This window comes from Cetorhinus maximus, chromosome 7 (genome assembly GCF_964194155.1).
Source record: "Cetorhinus maximus chromosome 7, sCetMax3.hap1.1, whole genome shotgun sequence".
NCBI lineage: Eukaryota > Metazoa > Chordata > Chondrichthyes > Lamniformes > Cetorhinidae > Cetorhinus > Cetorhinus maximus.
The window spans coordinates 86,124,713-86,148,774 of record NC_135885.1 but is presented as its reverse complement, the minus strand read 5'-3'; the positions used below and the strand labels follow the sequence as shown (position 1 = coordinate 86,148,774).

At 46.8% G+C, this 24,062-nt stretch overlaps 1 protein-coding gene across 1 annotated transcript in view; it reads right to left on the bottom strand.

Moving 5' to 3' along the window:
• Positions 1-24,062, bottom strand: part of arhgap42a (Rho GTPase activating protein 42a) — a 480,518-nt gene that overhangs the window by 55,205 nt on the left and 401,251 nt on the right. Inside the window, exon 16 of the mRNA XM_078545811.1 lies at positions 13,383-13,441. Coding sequence (XP_078401937.1) covers positions 13,383-13,441 — 59 coding nt within the window. The remainder of the gene's footprint in view (positions 1-13,382; positions 13,442-24,062) is intronic.

The following is a 24,062-nucleotide window of genomic DNA, read 5'->3' as shown; positions in this document are numbered from 1 at the left end:
TGCAATTAGCATCACACGTATTGGCGAGTGCTTAGGTGATGGGATGCAGAGCGTTGCATTCCAACACTGTGACAAGAGTCTTGTGGCCGCAATGCAGACAACAAGGTTGAGAAACGATCAAAGTTGTATGTTCGAGCAACAAGGCAATAATGACGCTGAGAGGGGCAGAGCTTCGGTACCTTGAGGTGGCAAGGTGCTCCCCCTCATTGGTGAGCTTAGCAGATGTACACTCAAAGTCGGAAATCAGGTTAGCAGTTAGGAGCGCACACGAGGTCTGAGTATGGACTCATAGTGTGAAAACCCTGCCAGAAGACAGACAGCACATGGAGTTGCACGATATATGACCCTTCTCCATGCGTAAACACATCTCTCCTTGTACACTACACCTTCACCTTTCAAGAATGCAGACGAGATAGGCGAACACCTCTGCCTCAATCTTACACAGATAGGAATAAACACATGACCCTGCAAAACATGTGAACAAGGTTCCTTCCACAAGCACACTTAACATTAAGGTCAAGGCATCACTGATGTCAAGAATGATCTGAAAAAGGGGCACATACTGGTGACATGGAAGCACTCTACATAGATGAGAGGCCCACAATAGTGACATCTGTGATAAATGGGGGGAGGCACCATGGTATCATACCTGATTGACAACAACACAGCTCATCATAAAAAGGAGTCATACACAAGAGATGTGAAATGGGTGCAATTCTATTTACATTCGTGAACATTATATACATGTTGTGAACATCCGTGCCACTGTTATGCTCCTAAATATTTTTAACTTTCCTAACCCTAACCCTGTCCGGGTGCATCCCCGGCATCCACAGTGGAGGTGGAGGCAGCCTGCTGACTGCTACGCCCCCATGATGACTTTGTTGGGTGTCCACTGGAGGGCCCTGGCCTGCTTTGGATGTCCTGCTATGAGGCAGGTGGACCCTGTTCGGCCTGTGGTGATCGCGTCACAGGAAGAGGGGATTGGGATCAGCTGGACACTCGTGGAGTCAACTAGGTGGATGGCCCCATGGTGTCCATCTGCTGGTCCTCATCCCTATGGGTGCCCAAAGGCTCCTGGCTGATCCCTTGAGGAGAAAGGGCATCTGGAGTGAGATCGAGATGCCCAGCCCCCTCTCACAAGGTCGCTGACGGGTGCCAACAATGGCTACAGCAATGGAGGACCTGTGCAGGACCGATGTGCTGGACCAAGGTCTCCATGGCAGCGCCACCCTGCCAGTGTTGACCAGTATGCATTGGTGTACTGGCGCTATCACCTCAGACTGAATGTGGACAGACTCTTGCATCATCCATTGCAATCTGAGGAATGCACTGATATATCTTTCTGATGTTCCCATGATTGTCGCTGCAGCTCCACCAACTGATTTAGGACCGAGTCTGAAGGCTCATCATCGGACTCGGTACCAGCAGAATTCTGGTCTCCAGCAGCCCTCCAAGTGCTGGCGGCCTTGGATGTCCCTGCCTCCGCCCACTGTGGACCAGACAGTGTGCTGTGTTCACCAAATTGTGGCTCAGAGCCTACTCAAGAACTAGGTCCCACCGAAGTGTGTCTCTCTGTGCTGGTGGAGGGTCTGGGTGAGCGCTTATAGGTATTTTGCTGTGGTGTCCTCACGATCCTCATTCGAGGTATCCTCAGGCTTGAACTAAGTGGCTGGCTGGTTGAGGTTGTCGGGCGCTTGGCTGAGGTTCCTATGGAAGAAAGTTGAGATAATTTGTGCACGGCAGGCAACTCTAAAACAGGAGAATGCACTCACAATATGGTTATCTGAGAGTTGAGCTGGTGCAAGATCCTGTGGGTGTTTGCCGCCAACCTCACTGTCGCTGCAGGTATGGTCCATAGAACCATGGAAATGTTGGAGCACAGAAAGAGTCCATTCAGCCCATTATGTCTGCGCTGGCTGATAAAGAAAAAAATTTTAAAACCTAGCTGCCCATTTTAATCCCACCTTCCAACACCTGGTCCATTGCCTTGAAGGTTACAGCACTTTAGGTGCAGATCCAGGTGCCTTTTAGATGAGTTGAGGGTTTCTGCCTCCACCAACAAACCAGACAGTGAATTCCAAACACCCACCACCCTCTGGGTGAAGAAGATTTTCCTCATGTCCGATCTAATCCTTCTACCAATCACCTTAAATCTGTGCCCCCTGGTAATTGACCCCTCAGCTAGGGGAAACAGGACATCCCTGTCTATTTTATCTAGGCCCTTCATAATCTTGTAAACCTCAATCAGGTCACCCCTCAGCCTCCTCAGTTCCAAGGAAAACAACCCCAGTCTATTCAATCTTTCCTCATACCTGCAATTTTCAAACCCTCTTGTTGAATGCAACATTCTTGTAAATCTCCTCTGTACTCTCTTCAGGGCAATTATGTCCTTCCTGTAATGTGGCAGCCAGAATTGTACACAAAATTCAGCTGTGGTCTAACCAGCGTTTTATACAGTTCCATCATTATATTCCTGATTTTGTATTCTATACCTCGCCCAATAAAGAAAGGCATTCCATATGCTTTATTTATCACCTTATCCACCTGTCCTGCCATCTTCAGGGACCTGTGGACATACCCAGCAAAGTCTTTCACTTCTTCCACCCCTCCCAATATCCTCCCATTTATTGTGTATTCCTTAGCTTTGTTTGCCCTCCCCAAATACATTACCTCACACTTCTCTACATTGAATTCTACCTGCCATTTTTCTGCCCACTCAACCAAACCATTGATATCATTCTGGGAACAACAGCTATCCTTTACCCTATCAACTACAAGGCCAATTTTTGTGTCATCTGCAAATTTCCCAATAATGCCACCCACATTCAAGTCCAAATCATTAATATATACAACAAATAACAAGGGACCTAACACTGAGATCTGTGGAACACCACTGGAAACCCTTATCCATTCGCAAAAACATCCATCAACCATTACCCTTTGTTTTCCTGTCGCTGAGCCAACTTTGAATCCAACTCTCCACATTCCCCTGTATCCCATGGGTTTTTAATTTTCTGACCAGTCTGCCAAATACTCTAGTAAAATCCATGTAGACAACATCCACTGCACTACCCCCATCAATCCTCCTTGATACTTCCTCAAAAAATTTGATTAAATTAGTAAGACATGATCTTCCCCTAACAAAACCATGCTGACTCTCCCTGATTAATCCATTGCTTTCTAAGTGCCAGTTTATCCTGTCTCTCAGAAGTAATTCCAATAATTAGCTCACCACAGGAGTCAGACTGACCAGCCTATAATTATTTGGTTTATCCCTCGCGCCCTTTTTAAATAATGGTACAATGTTCACATACCTCCAATCCTCTGGTACCTCACCTGTAACTAGTGAGGGTTGGAAAATGATCCTCAGAGCATTGTCTATTTCTTCCCTGGCTTCCTTCAACAGCCTGGGATACAATCCATCTGGCCCTAGTGACTGATCCACCTTCAAGGATATCAGTCCCTCTAGTACATCCTCTCTCACTGTGCTTATTGTATCTAATATTTCACATTCCTCCTCTTCAACTAGAATATCTGCTTCACCCTCTCCATAGTGAAGACAGAAGCAAAGTACTCATTGAGAACCCTGCCCACATATTCAGCATCACAGCAGAAGTTACCAGGTACTTCACTGATCGCCCCTACTCTTTCCTTAGTTATTCTCTTGCTCTTAATGTCTTTGGATTTTCTTTGATTTTACCTGCCAATATTTTTTCACATCCTTTCTTTGCTTCCCTAATTACCTTTTTTTACTTCGCCCCTGTACTTTCTATACTCCTCTAGGCTTTTTGTAGTAGTAAGTTTTTGTAACTGTCATAATCTTTCTTTTTCTGCTTTCTTACCTTGTATACTTCTAGATAACCGGAGGCTCTAGATTTGGCAGTACTGCCCTTTTTCTTTGTGGGGACATGTCTACACTATGCCTGTAGAATCTCGCTTTTGAATGCCTCCCACTTGCCTGTCACTGATTTCTCTTCAAGGAGCTGTAACCAGTCCACTTTCGCCAGATCACCTCTCAGCTTTGTAAAATTTGTCTTTCCCCAATTTTGGAACTTATACTCCTGTTCTATCTTTATCCTTTTCCATAACTATATTAAATCTAACTGTATTATGGTCACTATCTCCAGAATGGTCACCTACTGCCACTTCATCCACTTGCTCAGGTTCATTCCCGAATACTAAATATAGAATTGCACTCCCTCTTGTTACATGCTGGCTAAAAAAGTTCTCTTGAATGCAGTTCAAGAATTTTGTGCCCTCTGTGCCTATTACACTGTTCATATCCCAGTTGATATTAGGGTAGTTGAAGTCCCCAACTATTATTGTCCTATTGTTTTTACATTCAGAAATCTGCCTACATATTTGCTCTTCTATCTCCCTCTCACTATTTGGGGTCTATAGTACACTCCTAGTAGTGTGGCTGCCCCCTTTTTATTCCTGAGCTTAACCCATATGGCCTCATTTGATGATTCATTTAGTAGATCATCCCTCCTCATAGCTGTAATTGATTCTTTAACTAATAATGCTACCCCCCCACCTTTTTGTATCCCTCTCTCTATCCCGCCTGAAAACTCTATATCCAGGGATGTTGAGCTGCCATTTTTGCCCCTCTTTAAGCCAAGTTTCCAAGCAATGATATCATGCTGCCACATGTCTACCTGTGTCCTCTGTTCATTGGCTTTGTTTGTTATACTCCTTGCATTTAAGTAAATACCTTTTAACATTGCCAAATTCCTGTGCTGCAAACCTTTTAACTTTTGCTTCTTCTGTCTTTCAGAGTCACCCGCTAACCTTCTGTCTCCCACTCCCTGCTCTGAATTTGTCCTATCTCAATCTGTCCTCAGGTTCCCATGCCCCTGCCAATCTAGTTTAAACCCTCCCCAACAACTCTAGAAAATCCCTGCAAGGACTTTCATCCTAGTCTATGTCCTCTCTGACCAGTTCAATAGCTCGGTTTTCGAACAGAGACAGGAACTTGAGTTCCAGCACTTCACCCCCCGGTCTGGGGCCTCTCCTTGCAATTGTGTGCGATCTTGTCCTGCCTAAAGACAGATGGAGAGAGTGAGAGCAAAACGCATGCCAGGCCAGATAAGGATGTCTGGCATCTGTGGGTGGCGAGGGGAGCCATGGACGGGATGAGGATGCAATCTCCAGAGAAGCTGAGCCCAGATGGAGATGTGACGGTGTGTGTGTGTGAGAGTGAGTGAGTGATGACCCTTGAGCTGGCAGTGAGTGAGATGCCAGTGTTTGTGTGATGGACTTGTGAGAATGTGAGTTGAGAGTGATGAGATGGTTGACTTACTCTGGCAGCACAGGTGGGATCATTCATCCTCTTTCTGCACTGGGTGCCTGACCACTTCTGCGTGGCGATGGCACTGACTACCGCTGCCACCATCTCCCAAGCTAGATCGGTGAGCTTGCTGCACCTTATGAGGCCAGAGCGGGGGTTAGAGGACATTGTGGCAGGCTTCAACTCATCCAAAAGGCGCACCAGTAAGGCATCACTGAATTTGGGGGGTGTCGCCTTCTTGGCTTTCAGAGCCATGTCTTTAGTGAAGCAGTCCTGGGCTGCAGACATTGAGAACGCTGTGCGTGGCTGCACATTTAATAGGGTGCCCAGAGTGAGGAAGCGGTGAGCTCACAGCGGGGCGGGCGAATCAGATGTTTGTGCATATTCAGTGAGATGGGAAGCAGACGATACGGCATAAAAGCCCGCCATTGCAGCCATCTGATAAAAAAACAAATTTCACACCCACCACCACACTTAGTGCACTGAGGGGAAAATCCTGCTCCGTATCATTCTCCTTCATTTTTGTGTTTTCAATTTAGCTAATAATCTCTTACTTTTATGAAATGCTTTCTGAAAGTCCATATAGACAACATTCATTGACACTCTCCCATGTTGCATATTAATGACCTCCTCAAAAAATTTAACTAGCTTAATCATACATGACATACTCCTCAGAAAGACATGCTGACTGTCTTTGTGAACTTGGGCAAGTATGAGCAGATCAGTCACTCCATTTCTGATTATAACTTTTACATAAAATCACAAGAATTAATATTAAACTGAAAGTCCTGTAGTCACCTGGTTCTTGCCTCCCTTCTTAAGTAATGGAGTGAAACTTGAAAGTTTTAAATCCAAAGGCATAATTCCCAAATCTAGAGTGTTTTGGAAAATTATGACTAATGTATCTGCATTTCCTCACTGGTATCTTCTGTAAATATTGTTACTTCCACTCCTTTCCCAATTCTCTGCTTCTTTTTCAAGATCCTGTAGCCTGGAATATTTAAGTTCCCAATATGCTCATTTTGTGGTCAAGTCTCTGTAATGGCTCCTGCAGTATATTCTTATACATTTGTGTACAGAACTCTTATTTGAGTAACTTGTTCCCAAACTGTCCATATGTCACTTCCACCACTTTCTACTTACTACTTTTGGCTTATTGTGGATTTTACTGTCCCATCCTGCCGAACAGTTCAAATCTTTTTCCACTAACCTATTTATTCTATCCTCAAGGACATTAATTGATAGGGATTGTAGACTAATTGTTTGATTGAATGCTGTGATTATTACACAATTTCACTATCATTATAACGTGCAGTTAACAGGATGGTAGAAGGTTAACTAGATGGACCTTGGTCTTTTTTCCTATGTTCCTCTGGCAATGGTGCCTCTGAGGTTTAGGTGATGGCCATCCCATCTGTCAACTTTTCTTGGCCTCAAACGTAGTCCCTATACCTCATGAGTCTTGAACTGTCCCTTCTACACAGTCATTCCAGCCCAAGTTAACATCTAAGAATAGTTAGATGGCTGGTTGAAGGAAAGTGGAATAAAGGGATATGGGAACAGAGCAATCACATGGGATTACTTCCACTGTTTTTGTTAGAAGAAGCACCAACTTGGACAAACGTAATAGCCTGTTGAAATTTCAGCATTTTTTCCACAATGTGCTTAACCTCCGTTGTAACAGCAGCTGTAGCCAGAAAGCACTCAGACTTAAGGGAAAGGGTGTGGGGAATAGTCATTTGCCAGCCTTGTTCATACTGAACCTTTTTGCCAGTCTATGATCACCTATCAATAGTCTGGCACTGCAAAGACACAGACTGGACTGTCTTCAGGCAGCATCTAGCAGAGAACATGACCCACCTGTTCATCCTCTAACATCCTGATGACTTAGAGATGACTGCTATGCAAATGGCTGATGCACTGGCCGAAGTAGAATAAGCAGCAATACCAGTAAGGGGGGGATTCCTCATGATTAGATGTCTGTTATACCCAAGCACAATACTAGATTGTTTGGCTTAAAAAAATAGACTGATGAGGGGTTCCATTAAAATATGTAGCACAGGGAGACAAAAACATTAATTATTTACAAACTAAAGTCCAACAGCTCCTCAAAGCCAATATGGAAAATAAATGAGGCCTTTCCTGCCAAAGATTTGAACAACAGCAAGATCTATAACCAATTTTTGTATTGGATTCAAAGATACACTGTATATATCAAACAAAATCATGAGGAAGTCAACAATAGCTGTGAAAACAGACCTTTCCATCTATGCATAACCAGAACTTTTAAAATCACCCTTGCAAGTAACGAAGATAAGAACCCGAATTTTCACCTTAAGTTTGAGAAATGTGAATAGGGCCCCTTACCGACTTCCAAAGTCTGAGCCCACATCTGAACCCCATTCCTGCCATATTTTTGACTCTGAGAGGCATGGAAGGAGAGAGGTTGTGTTTTGTGAGCCACGATGCTGTATAGAAGGAATGTGGGTGTAGAGATGGGCTAGTTAAAAGGCCTGCCTTGGTTCTCAAATACAGCAGCAGAGCTCCCAACAACATTATTATTCCTCCTAAACCTCATCCCTCATATCCTTATCTACCCCAGGCCCACTTCATGCCCCTTCATACTCCCCATGCCCACTCATACTCCCCATGCTCTCTCCACAACCCCGATGAATCCTCCATTACCAAGTATCCATTATAGGCAGACATCATAATGTCTTTGAAATGGACATCAAAACATAAGCTTCTAACAATCTAATAGAGCTGCTATTCAAACACACTCCATACTGTCTCACTCGTAAAAGCAATTCACACACACTTCATACTGAAAAAAATTCTCATTCATGAAAGCCATTTAAAAATCAAATCCCCTCAAGTGATGAATCTGATATAAAAACAAACACTTATTCACTTAGCACGTCAAAGACATTTGTTTAAAATTTATGGTAGCCTTCTATCTTGTAAAATGGTTTACGCTGTAGCGATCAGCTCTATGTTAAGCATCGCCTGGTGTAGCTCAGGAGCCCCACTCTGGTATGGCATTAAAGACAAATAGTCCTTTGATAAGCTCTTAAAAATGTCAACTAATGTGTGAACACAACCCCCCCCCACCCTCTGCCACCTGCTGAAATAAGTGGTTCTTGAGCTTTCGCAACCCAACAAAGATTCATAATGGGCCCAGGTATAATAATAAAAACCTGGGAAATGTAAACAATGGAGTCTTTGGAAACTGTAAGAAGAGATGGCCATTTTTCTTAGCTACACCAGGTGTCCTGTCAATCGAAGCAGCCCAGGAGCAGTTGGCTGCTTTTCCTTTTCCCGATTTAAAAGGGTTTTGGACATCAAAATCATTTCAGATTATTATACTAGAGATTGCAAACAGTGCCTCCTTCAGTTTTGAATGCATAAGAGCACTTCTCCCAATGGAAAAAAAGCTCTAATGCATCTCAACACTTAAAACAATGCTAGGCAATATAATGGTCAACTTACCTTTTCAGGACAGAGCCCGATGATGAATTGCAGCAGCTCAAACACATCTACATTACAATGCAGCATCTAATAATGACTTTAAAGTTGTCAATACAATTAACAATAGTTGTCAGATTATTCCCGACTTTTCAGTAGGCTTTCCCCAGTGGTCATTAACTTTCCAATAAGGTGGGTTTTTTAGGGCTTCCAAAACTCACACCAGCTCAAGGAATTAATTGTGGTGAGGGTGGTGGTGGAGGGGAGGAAATTCAAATTTCTTAGTGGGCTCACAATGGCGAACCGACCTCAGAAGAGGTGTGTGCGAGGTCGTGACCCATGGCCTTCCCGACCCGTGAAAAGACCACACAAAAATAACGCACGGTCGGGAAGGCCCTGTAAATTTGAAAGCAAAAAGTTCTAAGTTTTTGTCATTCCCAACTCCATTACTGCGTCCATCACCCGACAAAATTCCGACTTAATGTATCGGAGAATAATGAGCCAATCGTCTGCTGCATTTGCCTATATTACAAGATTGGCTATCCTTTAAAAGAATTTCATTGGCTGTGAAGAACTTTAGGATGTTTTGAGGACAGAAAGTCACTTTATAAATGAAAGTACTTTCTTTCTTTAACTACACTAGCCATGCAAAGCACTGTTGCTGAACACCACATGAGATTACAGAGCATGCAAGAGAAATCCTCACGAGAGGATGGCATAATTTAATATATGCATGATGAGGCATTAAGCAGGATGCTGGCTGTGAAAGCTGAGATCTTCACAAGTAGTTAATGTTGAGCTACTTACGAGACAGAGTCGTTACGATCCAGGAGGCCATTTATCCCATCAAGTCCATGCTAGTTCTCGATAGAGCAATCCAGTCAGTCTCATTCCCCTAACCTAACACCTGCAGCCATGCAACTTTATTTCCCTCAAATGTCCATCCAATTTCCTTTTGAAATCATTGATCGTCTCCACTTCCGCCACCCTTGTTGCATCTATCACCCAAAATCTTAAATCTGTGTCCCCCCAGTCCTTCTATCATCAGCTAATGGGCACAGCTTTTCTTTGCCTACTTTATACAACCTGTCATGTTTTTGCCGACTCCTATCAAATCTCCCCTCAATCTCCTTTGCTCCAAGGAGAACGACTTCAGCTTCTCTAACCTAAACTTGTAGCTGAAATCCCTCATCCCTGGAACCATTCTGGTAAATCTCCTCTGCACCCTCTCATGGACACTCACAGCCTTCCTAAAGCTTGATGACCAGAACCAGAAGTAATATTTTTCTTGTGACCTAACCAGAGCTTTATAAAGGTTCAGCATAACTTCCCTGCTTTTGGACTCAAAGCCTCTATTTATGAAGCTCAAGATTCCATATGCTTCGCTATCTACTCTCTCAATATGTCCTACCACCTTCAATGATCTATGCACATGGTCCCCCAGCTACCTCTGCCCCTGCACACTCTTCAGAACTGTGCCTTTAATCTATATTGCGCTTAGCTATCTCTTTTGCCATAATGCATCATCTCATATTTTCCTTTATTAAATTTCATTAGCCACTTGTCTGCCTATCCTACTGCAGTCAATTGGTTTCATCCTCACTGTTTTCCACATGTCCAGGGTTTGTTATCATAGGCAAATTTCAATTTACTCTGTATTCTAATATTGGAGTCAATTAAAGCTTTGGGAAACACCACTGTCTACCATCCTGCAGTCTGAAAAAGAAGTTTACTGCGACTCACTGTTTTATATCCTTTAACCAATTTTCTATCCAAGTTGACACTGACCCTCCCAATCCAGGAGCCTCAATTTTGTTAACCAGCCTTTTATGTGGTACTTTGTCAAGCTCTTTCTTAAACCCAGAGAGACAACATCATTGCCTTCCTTTCAACAACCTTCTTTGTTACTTCATCAAAAAATTCAATTAGATTAGTCAACTATAGTCTGCCTTTTAGAAATCCTCGATGGCTCTCCTTAATTAATTCAACCCTTTCCCAAGTGCCTGTTGATTTTTTTTCCCTGACAATTATTTCTAAAACCTTACCCACCACTGATATTAAACTTACTGAAATCCAGCTGTGGTTAAAGAACAAAGGGCCATAGATTTGAGATTAAATTGAAAAGATCCAGAACCAAGAGTTAGAAAAACAACTTCACAGAGAGTTGTGTGAGTGTAGAATCCACTTCTCGGGTTAACGGTTGATGCAGAAACTAGAAACTATTGGCAGGATTTTCCCATCCATGCTGTAAGCGTAGTGGCGGGTGTGTAAATCAGTGTTTTTTCCGCCAGCCACAATGGCAGGTTTTAACGTCGTATCATCCGCTACCCATCTCATTAATTATGCACACACGGGAAAAACGTCAAATTGTGGACGGATGGCCTCTGATTCGCCCGCCCTTACCAGTACCTCACTCTGGGCACCATATTTAAAGAACAGCAGTCTCACTGCATGCAGTGCAGGACTTGCTGCACTGAAGATACAGCCCACTCTGGCTGGAGGAGGTCCACCAACATCACCACTCCAGCTTGGCAGGTGGTGGCTGAGGCGGTCAGTGTGAACAGTGCACAGAAGAAATCAGCCATCCAGTGTAGAAAGAGGATGAATGATCTCATCTGTTTCCTGAGTAAGTCAACCAAGTTATCACTCTCAATTCTCACACTCACAAGCCTATCAGCCATTTCGCATACGCTCCACAGGGATCTGACACACCGCCAGCTCGAGGGAGATCACCACTCACTCTCTCACAAACATCTTCACATCGCCATCTGGCTTCATATCCTCTGCAGCCTGCATCCTCATCCCGTCCATGGCTCCACTCAGAGCCCGCACAAGGCAGGCATCCTTATCATTTGCCTGGCATGTGTCCTGCTCAGGCACTCTCCATCTGAATTTATGCAGGGTAAGCTCGTGCACAGAGGGAGAGGTCCCAGACAGGGGGGTGGAGTGCCCGACAACAAGGTCCTCACAGAGTAGAAGAACCAAGCCATTGAGCTGGCCAGAGAAGAGTTGGACCGCTCCTGAGGCAACGGAGAGGTCGGTGACAATCACCCACATGAGAATCCTGTACCATCCCATCCTCAGGCAACTATACTGTGAGTCAATTGGGCATTTCTTGAGTCACCTGTGATGCACTAATCATATGGGAAACAGGATATGGGCGTGTCAGTGTGATTAGAGTTATTTGACCAAGTGGGGCTGAATATCATGGGGCCTGCAAGAGTGGTGGAGGGGTTGTTGGCCAGAAAACGGTGAAGGAAGTAAGGTGGGTGGAGTGCCTGTTGCCTTCCCCTTCATGCCACGATGGCATTCTGCCAGCAGCAGGGAAGGTGGAGGACAGCCCTCCTGCACAGAGGCCAATTGTGGCACTTAAGTGGCCAATTAAGGCCCTTTTCCCGCTGCTGCTGGAAAGGTGGGCACTCTACCATGTGAGGAGACCACTTGGTAAATCTGGCAGCCTCCTTGAGGGCTTTGCATGGAGGTGCCTCCAAATCTGGCACTTTGTAGCCCATGGAGAGGCTCTCCCGGCAGCAATGGCTGCCCCCCACGCCAAAACCCAACCTGTCCTTCGATCCTCCTTGCCTGGGCCTGCCTGATTGGTGTGGGTAACCCCTAACCTCACCTACCTTTCTGTGAGGGTGGCATCTTTTGCTGCATCTCTCAGATGGGTGCAGTCCTAGCAGTGCCAATTGCTCCTGGTGGTGCTGCTGGGACTGAAGAGTTGCTGGCCCTCTGATTGGCTTGCAGCTCTTGGAAATGGGCTCTGCCCCTTAAAGAGACTGAGCCTGGACAGCAGTTTATTAGCTGCATGATGGGCATAAAATCTGGACGGGGTTCCCTTAAATGGCTAAGGCGGGATTTCCTCTGGCTTTCTGGCCCTTGCTGCCCTGAAAAAGTTCAACCCATGGAGAGTGAAAATATCATGGACTGATAGAGTCGAATGGCCTGTTTCTTTATTGTCATTTTAAGTATTTATATGGTCCAGAAACCAAACAAAATTTCCAATGCCCCCAGCAACTATTGGTCTGTCACCCTGCTGAACTGCCTAAGAAAGTCTAAACAAGGCATGGTGACATTGGGTCAGTAATCCAACATCCTGCTAGCCTCCGATAATATCCAAAGGCAAGCGAGTGCTGAAATCAGAAACTCGCCCTTTTGAAAAAAACAATTAACAAACTATCGAGCTTGTTAAAAAGCCAATCAAGTGCAATTTACTGTTGTCTGCTCCATTTTTCGCTTGTTGCATGGCAAAAATGTTGGGAGTGAGTCATGCCAGATACGAGGAGGCGGCCTAAGGGCGGATGAAAAGGCCTGTAAACGGGACTATGGCTACATGTAGCAGTAGTCTGCTGCTAAAGCTGCCAATGTTTGGCTGTTAGTAGGCTTTATTTATTCAGTTTTTATAAGCTGACAAAGCAATTAAGAACAGGGTAAGAGGGAAGGGGAGACCTTTAAATTGGTGGTCAGAATCAACTTTCTCAGCTGCTAAAGCGAGTCGCCACCAACATCACCATGAAAGAATGTAAAGTAAGTACTTCTCAACCCTCTCTAAAGTCCATGACTTTTGAAACTTATGCACAAACAAATATTCAATCTTCATTCATAGGTCACGACAGCTACTCACTGACAGCTGCAATTAAATCCTTATGAAGTTTGTAAGTCATCAATGGTTCCACAAGGCATCTAGGATAGGAAAAAAAAGACCTTTGGTTAGGTTTTAGACATTTTGGCAGTCTACAATATACAGCTTTAACATTATTTGTAATTTGATAACTAATTTGGCAACTGAATCAATCTAAATCAGAAGTACTAGTTATACCTGCAAAATATCACTATTTTCACATACGAACAAGGGGCAGGAGTAGGCCATTCAGCCCCTTGAGCCTGCTCCACCATTTAATAAGAACATGGCTGATCTGATAGTAACCTGAAATCTGCATTCCACCTACCCCCGATAACCTATCACCCCCTTGCTTACCAAGAATCTATCCACCTCTGCCTTAAAAATATTCAAAGGCTCTGCTTTCACCATCTTTTCAGGAAGAGACTACCAAAGACTCATGACCCTCTGTGTGAAAAAAATTTACCTCACCTGTTTTAAAAGGACGACCCCTTATTTTCAAACAGTGACCCCTAGTTCTAGATTCTTCCACAAGAGGAAATATCCTCTCCACATCCACCCTGTCAAAAGACCCCTAAGGATCTTATATAAGACTCCCCAAGTAGCAAAAAAGTATATTACCATATTGCAATGAGCGTCTTTTGTGTATTTCTGTAGAATGGTACCAGATAATATTGGAAAACAACATATATTCAGCCAGAGTGTTCTACTTTCTAAATATTAATTTTAATCCTAACCCAGCTGTCCACAGCATAATTGAAAAAAAACACAATGGGCTGAATTTTCCTAGCCTTTTGGAGACAGGCTGGGAAGGGGTAGGTCTGGCAATATGGTGGGGAAGGCATTGGTAGGGGAGCCCAATGTCATACCACCGTCATGGCATACTGCCAGCAGTGGGAACCTGAGTGGCGTGGCTCTAGACTGGCTGGCCAATTGAGGCAGTGAATTGCCCAGTTAAGGGCCACTTCCCTCCCCTTCCGACATTTTACTGGTGTTTCTGCGTGTTGCGACTGTCAGATAAACCCTGGTGGTCTCCCAGTAGATTACCGGGAGTCCTGCTAAGTGTATACTCATGGCTCACAGAGGCAATGACCTCCCCCATGGCCAAAAAGTGCCGGTGGAATAAACCCCTCCCCCACATCCCTGAGGCCTGCCTGTCTACTCAGCTTCCTCAAAGGACTCGCTCAACTTTGGGGGCACCTCAGCATTGAGGTGCCCTCTCCTTCATAATGCAGCCTCAGCTGTGGCCACCGCTAGTGTCGGTCCAACCGAGGCTACTGAGCTGCTAGTCCTCTGATTGGGCTGGCTGTTCTGCAGGAAAGACCAGTGTCAGCCTGTTAATTGGCCTCAGCTGGCAAATGCTGCCCCAGGTCCTGCCTACTGCCAGAGCAAGGTCGACTCCCACTTTCAAGACTGGCAGTGGGGCTTGACCCTCTTCAGGAAAATTCTGTCCAGTATTTCAGGTTACAATCATGGCTTACTTAGCCAAACAAGATTACTTTCTTTGTGGCAATGGACAAGAAAACAATTTATCATTGCCAACGTCTTTGCCAATTATAGCATCAGCCAAAATGAAGGAAACTGCTTTGATGTTCTGCTAATTTGCTATTTTATCAAACATTCTGCCTGTAGCCTGATAACTGACATAGAAGAAAAATATGGGCCAGAATATTCCATTCTGAAGTCTAGGTTCGGTGGTGGGAAAGGAAGTTGGAATGATTTCTGCAGTGGCAGGAGTGGATGGTGGGGAACGACGGCTGACCATGCAAGGTCTTGTGCAGTTCAGCTCTTTACCTATGCATCCCCGAAGAGCTTGCCAAATCTTGTGGCAGGGGCCGTCTCCACTGTTACTTCATGGGGTCAAAGGTTCGGGTGCCATATTGAAAAGACATCAGTACAGCCATACACTGGGAGTAGGCCTGGAGCTCCAGTTTACTCGTCCAGGATGTCCCCAGACCAAACAACATGTGGTCCCAAGGTTCAGCAACGTTTCTTCCAGGCAGTCCAAGAAAGGTGGGAGATCCCGTTTTCCCAGGATTTAAGCAGGAGGCCTTCCCGTCTGACCATGGCAGCCTGGACTGAGGTTGTAGCAGAGGTTAGCGCCTCTAGCACAGAATCACCCAACAGTGCAGGAAGAGGACGAATAATTTGCTGCACTCTTCCAGGGTAAGTGCACTGTCTACTCACTGCAAACTGACACTCAAAAGGTCATCAGACAGTCTAGTGTGCGAGTGCACAGGGATGTCAGGCAAGAGTTATATTCCAAACACCTCATGCTATCAATATTCTATCAGTTGCAGGGCATCCTGCTTGTAAATCATTTTCTGCGGAGGGCTCAGCAGCTCCATAGGCATGCGTGCTTTTGAACTGCTCATGGAACAATTGGGATGGCCATCAATCCTCTGTCGTTCTGCAGGATAAGGACGCCCACAATAAACGGGTCCAAGATTCTGGAATCAGCATCCTCATCCAGTATGAGGTGCAGGCTGCTGAGACAGCCAGGCAGGAGCAGGACTCTGCCTGTGCTGAAGGCGAGATAGGACTCCCCCAGGAAGTCAATGAGGATGCCTCCAATCTACAGTTGTCAGCTGCTCCCTCAAAGTGAGACAGTGGGTGGAATCATCCCAGGTTTGCACTAAGTGCTGTAGCGGGGAGAAACAACGTTTTACCCACCAGCCACAATGACAGCTTCTCATGCCGTATCATCTCAATACCACCACATTAATTATGTACTCCCAGGGAACACGCCGTTTCGATGGCGGGCAGGCTGTCATTCGCCCGCCAGGCCATCACCTCATGCCGGGTGCCATATTTAAAGTGCAGCCGTGCGCACACCTCTCAGTGCTTCCAGCCCAGGACTACTGCACAGAAGACATGGCCCCGAAAGACAAGAAGGCTGCAGCCCCCATGTTTAATGACATGTCTCTCGAGCACCTTTTGGACGCAGTGGAGGCCCGCTGTGATGTCCTCTACCCCCTCTCTGGCCGCAGGATGACAGCAACATCACCAATCCAGCTTGGGAGGTGGTCAGCGGAGGACAGCCACCCAATGCTGATAAAGGATGAATGGTGTCCTCCATTCCGCCAGGGTTAAGTCACTCTTCTCATCATGCTCAACTCACACACTCACAAACCCATCACACATCCACAGGGATCTCACTCACTGCAAGTTCAAGGGACATCACCATTCACTCTCTCACACACACCTTCATTGTCCTCGTCCCATCCATGGGAAAACTCACCACCTACACATGTCAGGCGTACTTATCATCTGGCCTGGCAGGCATCCTGCTTAAACTCTCGCCATCTCTATTCATGCAGGACAAGCTGGCACACAAGAGGGAGAGGTCACAGACTAGTGGAGGAATGCCTGAAATCAAGGTCCTCACAGACTTTGAAACAGAGCCATCCAGCTGGCCAGAGAGGATCTGGACCGTTCCTATGCTGACAGTGAGGCTGGTGGTGCTCTTCCAAGTGAGGATCCAGCAGTGCAACATCCATCAGACAACCATGCTGTGAGTGATGTGTCCTGTTTCACAGGCCACTGCCATGCACTAATTATCTCTCCTTACTTTCGCAGGCACGACTGGGAAACAGCTGACTGAGTCTTTTATGACACAGCAGTTAGTAAAAGCTGAGTTGTTTCAATCCCAGAGGGAAACTTGAACAACTGTCACAACCTATATTTTCAATTGGTATGTTTGAGATGAAGCTCTGAATTCAGAAATAAGGTCACCGCCTCAAGCGGTTTTTTTTATATAAAACTAAATTAAACATTTATTAATCTAACAACAAATTAAACACATTGTCTACAAATTACTACCATAATAACTTTTAAACAAATCTCCAAATTAATCACTCCCAGGTAAATCTTCACCAAGGCAACATTAACCCATAGACTTTAAATAGACACAGGCAAAGCACATTTGACCATACAACTTCAAAATGAGGGTCCTTGCAATTTGGTCCCTTTGCAGACGCAGTTGTAGCTTACAGGCTGGTTAGATCTTAAGTGCCATTTACTCACTCACAAACTCCTTTCTGTTTATACCTATCTTCCCTTTTGAATGTTAATTTTCCATTGTACTACTAGGTTTTTAAAAAAATTTTGCCTCTCCTGACAATAATCCTTTCATTCACCAATTTTATTAGTAATATAAACACATTGCTTGGTGTCTCCCAGCCAGGTGCAAGATTTTACCCGTTCTTTGCTTCAGTGCAGAAGGATCTGGGTGTCCTTGTGCATGAATTGCTGAAAGCTAGTAAGCAGGTAATAAGGAAGGCAAATGGAATCTTGGCATTTATTGCTAAAGGAATAGAGTATAAAAATAGGGAAGTGTTGTTGCAACTGTACAAGGCATTGGTGAGACCGCACCTGGAGTCTGGACGCCTTCAGGGTGAGGTGAAAGTGCCAGCATTCTAATGCACCGAGGTCCAGGTGGGTAGGATGGCGGCCGCAATGGAGACCTTGGCCCAGGACGTCGCTCCTGCACTACTGCACGGCTGAACTCCATCACTGATGCCATATTGGCCTCCAACAGTGTGTACATGAGAGGTGTGTGGGGCAGCTGGGGCTCACTCCAGCTTCCCCTTCTCTTCATGGAGCCAGCCAGTGGCCCTTGGGCACCCATAGGGAGGAAGATCAGCAGGTGCACACTCAAGGGGCCATTCACCCAGGTGACAATGCGACAGTCCAGCCCACCCGAATCCCCTCTTCCTGTGACCCCAGCTGCTCCAGCTCCACAGGGTGAGGAGGGTGCCACTGCCACACAGCATGACCCCGGCAGCAGGCCGGGGTCCTCCAGCTCTCACCCCTCCAGAGGATGTCCGTCAAGGTCATCACAGACAGGCTGAAGCAGTCAGCAGGCTGCCTCCAACTCTGCTGTGGATGCCCGGAGAGCACCAAGACGTAGCAGTAGGGTTAGGAAGGTTAAGAAGATGAAGTTGCAGAGCCTGGGCACGATTGCTAATCACTTATACATAATGTTCACTATTGTAAATAAACTCTCAAGAACGTCTCCCTGCCGGTGGCTCCTTGCTCTGATGAGTTGTCACTCAGATGTGAAACCTTGTTTCCTGTACAAGATAAAGGCAGGTTTCTCAGTCCAGCGCCTCTTCCCTGTGCTTTGGGCAGCCTTCGGACCAAAGGTCATGGTCCGGCCTCACACTCCCTGGACACATTACTGATGCCTGCACCTCGATGGCACTTGTCTTTGCTGCTAGAATGTCGTGGCAGGCATCATAGAGTTCTGTCATTTCTCTGTGTGCTCTCAGCATCTTTAAAGTGGGGCTGGCTCCCATCTCGTCAGCATCTGTGACCAGTGACTCTGTGCTCCTGAAGGGGTCAGGTGCTGAAGGCAGACAAAGAATCAGGTGCTTTCAAAGTTTCTGAGTCTCCATGATATGGCCCTGATCACAGAGCGCAAGCGAGCTGCCCTCGGCTAGACATTCTTAGGGGCTATGTGCTCTATGGAGTGTCCTCAGTGCATGTCGTCATCATCCTCCTGGAATTGAGTGACTATTAGGGCCTCCGCTGTGTCTCCACGACAAGAGTTTGTGGTGGTCGCACACCAACTGCATATTCAGTGAATGGAAGCCCTTGAGTCGACATAGTTGACCGCTTGTTGCCACGGAGATCTGAGCGCCACGTGAGTGCAGTTGATATCACCCTGCAAATGTGGTAAAATAAGATCTGGGCAAGACCAATCGGACTTGCAGCCTGGCTTTCCTGGTCCCGGGCGAAATGCACAAAGCTGTATGCCCTCGCAAAGATGGCATCCATGACCTCTTGGATGCATCTGTGGGTGGAGGCTTGTGATATCCCACAGAGGTCACCTGTGGAACCCTGAATGGAGCCACTGGCATAAAAATTGAGGGCCATGGTCACTTTCATGGTCACGGGCAGTGGATTCCCTCCATGTCACCATGGCGCCAAATCCTGTTGCAGCTGGCAGATGTAAACGACCAGTTCCCTAGACATACGCAGTCTTCAGTGACACTGGTTCTCAGTCATCTGCAGTAAATGAAAGGTGGCATTTATAGACCATGGTCTAGCTAGACGCTGACCAGTGACGGCGCGCTGTGGCTCTTCAGCGGCATGTGCGGGAGCCCCAGCACCACCCCCACTTCTTCCTGAGGTGCTGCTCCTCCCTCTGCACAGCCAGGTGCCTCTGGCTCTCTTCTCTGACATCTCTGCTCTCTGTACACCACAAGGCATACAACTAGTTTAGCAGGCTCCATGCTCCTGCAGGATGAAAGAGAGAGACATGTGGGTTAGCTTGGATGTTGTAAGAACCTTTCTTGGTTAAGTCTGAAAACCCCTTAATGCATCCCGGAGAGTGTTGGCCACCACTTGGTGCGCTGCATGGCTGCCCAAAACCCCATCCTCCTCCACCCCACTCCACCTTACCAACTGGCAGCAGCTTTGCCCACTGGATTGCATGGCGTGATCTCAGCTCAGGCACAGGCATTCTACTAAACCACACTGCAAAGCTGCACTGTTAGTGTGAACCATGGGGAGACAGTTCCAAACCAGGTTGATGACATTTCAAGGGGCTGTGACTGCCTCCACCAGTGACTGCTCCGTGGCCAGCTTTAGCAAGGAGATTGTATAACGTGTCCAGTCGTCCAACTGTTCTGCAGTCTATTAAAATGCTCATTAGTTTGCAGTCTGTGCCCGAGGGGTGAAAAGCGCTGGAGCACTTGGTGGCACTTTCATGTCGCTGTGTTGCTTGGGTGGGCAGATAAGCTAGACGCCCAACTCCATGCATGTCAATGTGGCTGCATCTGAACTGTCTCAGCTGCAGAGGAATGGTCAAAGTTTCCCTAATGCGTGGTTGCATACCTCTCCCCCCACCCCACATGTGCTTGTGCACTACCTTCAATGCAGGGCAGCCCTTGCTCCCCAACCTAAGTTGCCTCAAGCACAGGGCAGCCCTTGCCCCCACCACCAAGTCACCTCAAGCACAGGGCAGCCCTTGCCCACCCCCCACTAGGCCGCCTCAACCTTGAAGTCCAACAGGCGACCCTCGCGAATGCTGCGCAACGTTACTGTGCACTCACCTCCGAGTCCTCCTCAAATTGCAGCCCGCCAAGTACATGCCTTATATGTTGTTCTGAAACATGTTGCGTGCAGTCACACTGACGTGGGTGAACGATCCAGCATGGGGGTTGATTCTGGCGGGCTGGCCTTATAAAGACATGCAGATGTATTACAATGAGGTTCCTGATGTCCAACGGTGGGACGGATGATTGCAAACTGGTTTCACGATATCAAAAAAGTGATTTTTGGCCTTCTCGCCATATTGTCCGCTCATGCCACCGAACATGCCCAATGCCAGTGGGCACGGAAAAGTCCACCCATTGATTTAATTAAGGAGGCTGCTTAGGCAATCACAAAATCTTTCTTCTCTCTATTCCAGTTACCAGCAAGAAAACGGGGAGGCCAACAAGGCAGACCATGCACAGCACCACGTCCAACCCCACCTCTCAGGGAGGATGCCTCAGAAGATGCACCGTCATGGCATTCACCTGCATCCTCCACCAACGCTGATAGTCATCTCAATGGGTCCACATTCTAAAGTAGGCTTGGGGTCACAATCTGGTGAGCACATCGCTGACACAGGTCCACAGGTGGCGGAGGAAATTACAGTCGAGGTCTTTAATACTCGGAGGACTGCTGCACACCAGGCCTCTGCTCAGTGCCACGCAAATGACAAGCCTCTGAACTCAGCCCTAAGAGAACTGTTCCCCTGCCTGACTCTGCATCTCCAGCATCAGGTAGAGTTGCCAGAGGCCATGCGCGGACTGGACCTAAGACTGGAGGAGTCCGTCCATGTCTGCTCATGGCTCCAGCATGCAAGTGCTCGGCTGCCTCCTTGGCTGCCTCCATGGAAAGGATGGCTGCCACCTTGGAGACCCGGCAAAACGCACAATAGATATGTGCTTGGACCTGCATTCTGTCGCTCTAGCCATGGTTACAGTGCAGCAGTGGTTAGGCAAGAGGGGGATGGGACACTTTGAGGAGAAGGGGCACCCGGAGGGAGGTCAAAGAGTCATCGGGCACCCACATGGAGGAGGAATGCCAGCCAGCATCCCAGAGGCTTCATCCCAGCACGCTCCAAGGGTGCCCTGCCACTCTACCTCCCCAGCCATGACCCCAATGTTTCCAACAGGCCAGACAAGGAGGGTGCATCTGCACCTGAGCAGCAGACCCTTAACAGGCTGAGGTCCTTTAGGCCTCGGGCCACCAGAGGTCGCCTGCCAAATTCATCTCAGTCAACAGGGCGTAGCAGTCAGCAGGCTGCCTCCATCTCAGCTACAGATGTCAGAGCTGTACCTAGATGTAGCCGTCGGCAAAGAAGGATTAAGGAGTATCGAAGGCACACAGGTGGCACGGGTGTACAACCATTGCATATAGTTTTGGCACTGGTAAATATATGTTCACCTGCACTGTTTGGAAGTTTCCTGGATTCCCTCTTGTCGCTAGTTGCTTTAATATTCACGGGCATTTCAGGGTGTGGAATTCTGGCCCCCAGAGTTAAATAATGAACTCCAATAGATTCTGTTTTTTATTTGGAATGTGGGCTTTGCTGGCTAGACCAGTATTTATTGCCCATCCCTAATTGCCCTTGAGAAGGTGGTGATTAGCTGCCTTCTTGAACATTTGGGTTATGTACACCCACAGCGATGTTAGGGACGGAGTTCCAGGTTTTTGACCCAGTGACAGTGAAAGAATAGCGATATATTTCCATGTCAGTATGGTGAGTGGCTTGGAGGGGAACTTCCAGATGGTGGTATTCCCATGTGTCTGCTGTCCTTGTCCTTTTAGCTCGGTGATGGGCAACCTGCGGCCCGCATGAAACCCATTAGGGTTCTGAGTGTGGCCCGCAAGATATTTTGTGGACCATTGTCCATGTGTAGGGTTGATTTTTGTCCGCGTCGTTTTTTTCCTACTGGTATTACTAAAGTGATATGCATGCAAAGCAAGGGCACGCGAAGTGAGTTGCTTGCTGATTGCACACATTGACTGTGAGAGCTGTGCACTCCCTCTGCGTCCAAAGTGCTATTACGGTTCAACTGGTACACCGCGCAAATTCTTATTCATGGGTCATGGTTCAGTGCACGTGCCCAATTTCGATCTATCAGCCCACTGAGATGAAGGAGGTCCACTCATGTGGTACACTCACTAGCCTAGGTTGCCCATCACTGTTCTAAATGGTAGTGGTTATGGTTTTGGAAGGTGCTGTCTAAGGAGCCTTGGTGAGTTCCTGCAGTGCATCTTGTAGATGGTACACCTTGCTGCTTCTGTGCGTTGGTGGTGGAGGGAATGAATGTTTGTGGATGGGGTGCCAATCAAGCGGGCTGCTTTGTCTTGGACGGTGTCAAGCTTCTTGAGTGTTGTTGGAGCTTCACTCATCTCCAGGCAAGTGGAGAGTGTTCCACCACAGTCCTGACTTGTGCCTTGTAGATGGTCGACAGGCTTTAGGGAGTCAGGAGGTGAATTAGTCACCGCAGGATTCCTAGCTTCTGACTTGCTCTTGTAGCCACAGTATTTATATGGTTAGTCCAGTTCAGTTTCTGGTCAATGGTAACCCCCAGGATGTTGATAGTGGGGGATTCAGCAATCATAATGCCTTTGAATGTCAAGGGGCAATGGTTAGATTCTCTCTTGTTGGCAATGGTCATTGCCTGGCACTTGTGTAGCGTGAATGTCACTCATACATTATCAACGTAGTTATTACTCAATAGTTCTCCCACATTATCAACTTAGTGATTACTTTTGAATCCCACATGTACATGACTAAGCACTCACTATCATTTGCGACTGTGAGGCATAACCACACAATAACCACTGCAAGCAATTACTTGCAGCTCCCCATGTTATGACCTTTGAAAATGTGTTCAGCAAGGTCACTGCAGCCCCTGCTGCTGTTGCCCTGATATGAGGTGTGGGTTAATACCAGGAGTCCTCAAGAGAAGTTAAACAGGCTGTGAGTGGCAAGGACTACTGTAGACACAGTTTCATGGCTCAGAGAGTGAAGCTCTACACTGTCTACTTAGCAGAAAACCAGATGCTGCCCCACATGTCTGGAGAAAGCTGTGGTGGGCACGTCCAATCATTAATGGCCTTCCTTGGTGTTATGTCATTTTGAGCTAACATGCAGGTGAAGGCTGCAAGTAAGGAGGCAACGGGCAAATTAGCCTTGACTGCAAGATGGATTTGAGTGTAGGATTTAAGAGGTGTGTTTGCAGTTGATTGAAGCCTTTGCCAGACCTCACATGGAGATTTGTTTGGCCTGCTCGTCTCCTTATCAAGGGTGGCAGTAGACCTTGTATAACGGGTTTGCAACCAAAGTGCATCGGAAATCATTGAACGACGGGGGTCTTAGTCCATGAGGTGAGAGAGAGAGAGAGAGTAGAATGGGTGGTGTGCTGGACCGTGCCAAAGTCTGTTATCCATGTGAAGCATCAGCAACTCTAATAGGCCTCTGCAGGGTCGATGCATGACAGATGTTTATCTTGGCTGGGGTGTCTTCAATGTCGGATCACAGTCTCACAGCAATACTAAGGCCATCTAGGACTGAGAGCGGGATTTTCCGGCCCCGGCCACCACTGGAATTGTAAGTCAATGGACTTTTGGCTGGGCCGCCAAATCTCCCACGGTGGGTCCTGCCACAACAGG